This window comes from Arachis hypogaea, chromosome 18 (assembly GCF_003086295.3).
Source record: "Arachis hypogaea cultivar Tifrunner chromosome 18, arahy.Tifrunner.gnm2.J5K5, whole genome shotgun sequence".
Taxonomy (NCBI): domain Eukaryota; kingdom Viridiplantae; phylum Streptophyta; class Magnoliopsida; order Fabales; family Fabaceae; genus Arachis; species Arachis hypogaea.
Window position 1 is genome coordinate 111,599,176 of NC_092053.1, and position 6,513 is coordinate 111,605,688.

At 46.5% G+C, this 6,513-nt stretch overlaps 1 protein-coding gene across 1 annotated transcript; it reads left to right on the forward strand.

Moving 5' to 3' along the window:
• The first annotated feature begins 252 nt into the window (after nucleotides 1–252).
• LOC112770279 (protein FAR1-RELATED SEQUENCE 5-like) lies at nucleotides 253–2,889 on the forward strand. The gene is made up of 2 exons (XM_025814664.1): nucleotides 253–333; nucleotides 859–2,889. Exons 1-2 carry the CDS (start codon nucleotides 253–255, stop codon nucleotides 2,887–2,889), a joined length of 2,112 nt encoding a protein of 703 aa, XP_025670449.1.
• Nucleotides 2,890–6,513: the final 3,624 nt, after the last annotated feature.

A 6,513-nucleotide genomic window follows, 5' to 3' on the forward strand; every position in this document is an offset into this window, starting at 1 on the left:
CTTCGGTGGGGAAAGTATATTCAAGACCTTGGTGGACCAGGTAATGAAATCAATTTTCGGAAAAGATAGGGGTTTTCACAAATAAGCAAAAGTAACGGTTGGGGATGAAATTAACAAAACAACTAAAACTGGGGGAGGGGGGGAGACGAGAATCCGGTAATAAATCAAAGCCCCAAACTCCATTAATAGGTAGGTGAAAGCTGTGTTGGGGTCAGTGTGAAGCTTAGCTTCGTTTGGTTGACCTGTGCGGAGATGGCGGTTCACGGCGGAGGAGAACGCGGTACTGAACGGCGCGGAAGCACAGATCGAGATCTGGCTAACTCGAGGTTCACAGTAAGGGAAGGCAATGGACCACACAGGGCAACCAGATTCACAGGTACGCTTTGTCAGTGTCACTGAGCTTTTTATCATCCGATAATGCCGGGGGAGGTATGCGCAGAAATTGATTTCAATTGGGGGCCCGTGCCTCCCCGTGTCCTCAACAGTTTTAACCGTTTGATTTCTCGAGGTTACCGTTTAGAATGGCACATAGCCGAATTAGATGTGTAACTGTTTAAATTCTGGTTGGTCCTTACAGTTGAATGAGTTTTAGTTTGATTGTTTTAGGATGTCTAGAATTATAGCTGCGTGTTGGTAGTTGTGGTTGATAACGCCGATGTTCTGTTCTTTCACTGCGATTTTTTGAACTGTGACAACCGAATGGGTTTGTGGAGCTTAGCTACGAGTTTTCATCTAATTTTGACCGAGTCCATGCGTCGCAGGTGTGTTTGTTGCTCATGTTCTGAGTTTTTGTTGACCGGTTTATGTTGATGTGGCCCACCGCCTGTTGTCACACATGCCGCATGTTTTTCATTGCAGAATGCTGATGATGGAATGAGCGACGAAATCGTGTCGGTGGAGGAAGCAGAAGCGATGGATTCGTCCGCCGCAGATGCGGACATAGATGCAGAAGCAGCGGTGAGGATTGTTGACGGGATAGGGTCGTTTGGCGCAATTGAATTTTCTTCCCTAACACCCATGGACGTCTTTACGACGGAGTTCACAAGCCTACAGGCAGCTTATGACTACTACAACAAATACGGTCGCATCAAGGGATTCTCGGTCAGGAGGTCCAAGGTGGGTCGCAGAACAAAGCAGGCGGCGGAGGGCGAAATCATTTGGCAGATATTTGTGTGCTCGAGGGAAGGCGAGCGAGATGGGAAACACATGCAGCGGGAAGACAGGAAGATGGATCCTCGACCGATCACGCGGTGCGGGTGTGAAGACCGGATTAAGGTCCACGTTGATGATGCCAGCGGGCGATGGTTTGTTGAACAATTCTATGACAACCATAATCATCCCATGCTGGATGCGAGGTTTAGAGGTCTGTCGCGGTCACACAGAGCAGTCAAGGAAAGCGATTTGCACCAAATCAATTCCATGAGGAAATCTGGGTTGCGGAAGCCGACGATTTTCCATGCCTTTGCCAATCAGTCGGGAGGATTCGAGACTGTAGGGTTCGAGATAAAGGACATATATAATGCGATAGAGAAGCAAAGGCGGGCTGGCGCGACAGATGCCGAGGTCGCGTTGAAGTTCTTGGGAACTTTAAGGGCCACTGATAATGGGATGTTCTGGAAGTACTCGCTGGATGTTGACAAGAGGCTGGAAAATCTCTTCTGGTACGATGGTACAAGTCGTTATGACTACATCGTTTTTGGGGCTGTCCTGGGTTTTAATGCAACGTACGGTCGTAACAAATACAAGTTCCATTTGGTAATATTCTCAGGGGTTGACCATCATATGAGGACGGTGGTGTTTGGCTGCGCCATCTTGAGCAACGAGAGCGAAGGAAGCTACGTGTGGTTGTTGCGGTCATTTCTTGAGGCAATGAAAGAAAAACAGCCGAAGTCTGTCATCACGGACGGGGACCTCGCCATGAAGAGTGCGGTTAGCACAGTTTTCCCCGGTGCACATCACAGGTTGTGTAGCTGGCATTTGCTAAGGAACGCCACTGGTAGAGTTGGACGGCCATGTTTTCTGAGGAAATTCCGTCTATGCCTCATGGGAGATCTAGAGGTCGACGAATTTGAGATAATATGGATGGATAGCATGGCCGACCACGGGTTGGAGGATCATCCGTGGATAGTGGACATGTATGCCAAGAAGCATTCATGGTCTAATGCCCATATCCGGGGGAACTTCTTCGCAGGACTGAAGACGAGATCGAGGTGCGAGGCGTTAAATATGCAGCTTCAAAAATTTATACACAACGGGTACAATCTGATGGAGTTTGTGGAGCACTTCCAACACTATTTGGAGTTCATGAGGAGGAGAGAACTAGTGGTAGACTACAAGTCTGCGTACGGCGAGCCTGTTGTAAAGACGAAACTCGAGGCCATTGAGCTGTTCGCTGCGACGGTTTATACAAGAGAGGTTTTCGAACTGTTTCGGGAGGTGCTGATGCTAGCCAGCAATGTTAGAGTTGTGTCTACCAAGAGAACGAGCACTTGTGTTTTGTTCGAGATTGCAATGTACTGCAAGCAGAGATCATGGGCCATGTCGTGGGCCGAGGAAGATGACGAATTCAGCTGTTCTTGTCAGCGGATGGAGTCCTTTGGGCTTCCTTATGTCCACATGGTTGGGGTTCTGGTTTATCTGAACATGACAGCTATCCCCAGAAGCCTAATACTTGAACGGTGGATGAAGAGGGCAAAGCAGCCGCGTGCACCCAACGAAGGAGTACGTGTTGGGGAGATCCCAGACGCGGCATACATGAGCATGCACGCGGCGATGCTGGATGATTGCAGGGAGCTGGTGAGCTTCTCTTGCCAATTCTTCGAGGACTACGTGAATGTGAAAACAAGGTTGGCAAAGGAGCGCCAATCCTTGCGGGAGAAACATCGCTAAAGGCTGGGTGTTGCTGAGGAGGCCAGTAGGGTGTCTGTTCGAGACCCGTTGCGGGCAAGGTACAAAGGATGCGGTCGAAGAGTTGTCACCTCTCAAGGTAAGTTCTGCCATGTTCAGAGGTGTCGACTGTGTGGAAAGGGCGGACACAATTCTCGCAAGTGTCAACAATCAAGTATGGGGGAGAACGTCGATATTTTTTAGGCTAGCGCAGCTTACGACAGCATGGAAGCAGGAGAGGGGGTGATGACTACTACGAATTTGAGTGAGTTGGCTGAACACGTTCTTATTGGAGGTTACGCATCGTGCTGGATTGGATTGAATATGGCTGGCTGATACGCGTTCTACATGTTGATGTGACATTCGGAGGGTTTAATGCATAAGTTATGTGAGTTACGCTTTAATTCTGGTAATATTGCCTGCGTTTAAAATGATGGACTATGTAATGCAGGTTGTGAGGATGTGCCTCCTAAATATGTTGGTCTGTGTTGTAACAACAGTTGCGGTTGTGTTTCATTAATTAGATTAGATACGGCATGTTAATGTAATCCGAGTCATGTGGTTAGCGGGTGGGACGCAAGGAATTATAACGAGACATTGTTGCCAAATGAAGGTTTTCATTGCGTTGGAGAGCTATATGGCTCAGGGATGTCCGACTTCGAGTCAAAATTGCCTATGACCTTGAAACTGCATTTCGTCGAATGTTTAGGGAAATTGCCTATAATGCGTTTCGTATGGCACTATCCATCAGGAAGGAAAAAAAAAAACAATCCACAAGGGGCTTTGTTTAGGGAATCATAATAAAGACAGTGTACTATATTGCAAACTCCATTGCATTGCATTCAAAAAAGAAGATAAAATTTAATTCGTGCTAATTTAACATCCAGTGCACGGTAATCAAGTGTTTTACACAAAAAAAAGCGGTTGTTCATGGCATGCAGCCATGGATACGCATGTAAAGAAAATACCCATTCAATCAGTTAATCCCAATGACATAAATGTCTAAAATGGCGGGTCGGGTAGCTATAACGTTGAAGTGGAGTCGTGTACAGTGATGTGTTGGTACCACTTCAAGTGACGGCCCACCTTGGTCGCCAACAAAAGGGGGCATGAAGAGCCCAACATGATCAAAACGAAGCTTACGGCATCAAAAAGGTCATGGTAGCACGGTGGCCATTGCCTTTCGGCCATTCCAGTCTACATCTGCCCGCTGTCTTATGTCATCAAGGAGCTCATTGAAATGCTCGTTTACAATAGCCAACGCAGTGTCAATCCGTATCCGTGGTATTTTTAGTTTTCCGTGCGGTATGCGCCGCGACAATGCTTACATATCTCAGGCCATTCGACCGTGGTAGCCAAGTCCCACGAAAGTAGTCCATCAGTGTGGCGTCGTTGATGTCCTCAGTCAGAGCGAATTCCTATCACGTGTGAGAGGGTCCGGTGATATAGTGGCCGTAACTGTTGCGCAAAAAATAATATGAAATGGGATACACATGGTTTGGAGAGATTACCAAAAATATCAGTGGGAGGGACCAGACCGAACACCGTTGCAGCTGTGACTGTGGCCATGTGGTCCTGAGCGCAAGCAGCTCCAGGATGTAGGCTGATGGTTCATTCCCAGGCAGGAGCCACGAAAATGACTCTCGATCCAGTTGGCGATCCCCGCCCCGAAACAGTTTCTCGTCAGGGTTCATGCAATCGCCGAAGATGTAGGCTATCATCTGGGCCGCATCCAACGAAAAATCCATCTGCCGGGTTATCTTGACGCCGGCACGTATGAACTGCGGAAAGAATAAATAAAGTTAAGTCGTGTCCGGAATTCCATTGTGCTTCGAGTGCGATACGTTAATCCTGACAATATAAGCCTTACCGGCGAAAATGTCACTGCTACAGATGATGGAGTGTGTTAGCTGTTCTGCTGTCTTGGGTTTCTCCGCATTCTTGGGGGTGTCCTCATGTCGTCGGGGAGTTCCTCTCTTTTGATGAACTTTGGCGGAAATGCCGAGCCGCTTCCTATGATGTTTGCCCCGCTTCGAACATTGGAGCCCATCGTATCCTGTTATGTCGGAGCACACAGAAAATGGGTGAAAAAAAATAATTTACGCGAGAGCACAGGAGGTTGTTCAGGGTATACGGCACTCCGCCTATAGGGCTGTCTAGTTTTACTTACAAGCGCTACTTTGCTGAGCGTGTTGGTAGTGGAATGGGGAGTGTTATACTGCGGGGCATGTGCGGTCCATGCGAGGTTCATTTGGCGCGACACTCCAGGCGCCATGCAAAGATCATTATGGAGCATTGACCCGAACATGATGGTGTTGTCTGCCCAGTGTCCCGTCATGCTAGGACTGATGTTAGATCCACCCCCGCTTCCGGGTATTGCCATGCGTCCCTCGCGAGGTCCCGCAGTTAGGTCGACAATGTCGACATCCGCCGCTGGGCTCCGTTCTCCCCTCCTTTGAGCGCTGCTTTCTGGCATGGTTGCGGTTACCTGGGACTCGGCACCGACAGTCCTCGTCCCAGGCTCACCTCCCATCCTGACGTACTTGTTCAGGCACTCGTCAACCTGGCCGAGTGCTTTCCTAAGGTCATCAGTGAATACGTCCACACAATGAAAAGGGATAGATGCAAGTGGTTACGGTCTAGGGTTTAGGGTTTAAAAATGAATGTTTTTTAATCCACGTCTTCGTCTCTAAAAGAGTATATATATCAAGAAACACTATACAGGGTTGTGCATGGGTGATGTCCATTGCTGCCGCCATTCTTAGCCACTCCTCTAGATCTGTAACCCACCACTAAACAGTCGCAACGTCCCACACGGGTATCAAGCCACCACACCGTCGCAGAGACGTGACACATATCTGCTGTTTGACTTGGTGAGACACAGAGTTTCGAAGGACGTGGGAGGACACGGATGGGTGACCCCGGCGACACTAAATTTGTGTATCTGCAATTTGCTGAGGCACTAAGACACAACGTTTCAGATGCTGACTTTTTACTGCTTTACCCTCATTGAGTTCTTAATCTTTCTCATCTTGTCTATCCAAACCTTTATTTTTTTTCCTCTTCCTTTTTTTGATCCTACAACCAAATTTATCCTTAGATTCTTTCCTAAAAAAAATTAAAAATTATACATATAAATGATAATTTAAGTCTTCAATTAAACATGTGTTTCTTGTTCCTTATTTTTTACAAACTAAATGCATACACACAATATATATTATGCCCATGTCTTTAATGCATGTCTCTTAGTATTTGTGTCTAATCGTAACCCTAAATCGAACGGACCCTGGCAGTACACAGAAATACACACACAACAAGCATGACTTCTTCAACGATTTCTTTTTCTAACTTGGAAAGAAAGAAAAACAAGCCATATTTAATAATGGCGACCGTTATCATCGTCTTCACAAATACACGGGTGCACCGGAATAAGCCATATTTAGCACGGATATTTTTAATTAACAATCTAGAAAATTACCCTATTTCTGAAATAATTGTCTTTTATTTTTTAAATTTTAGATAGAAAAATCTTTCTTAAATATCGCTGAATATCACCATTCATATTAACATTATACCTCACACTAGATAAAATAAAATATGAAAGTATTAGATAATGTAGTATAATAT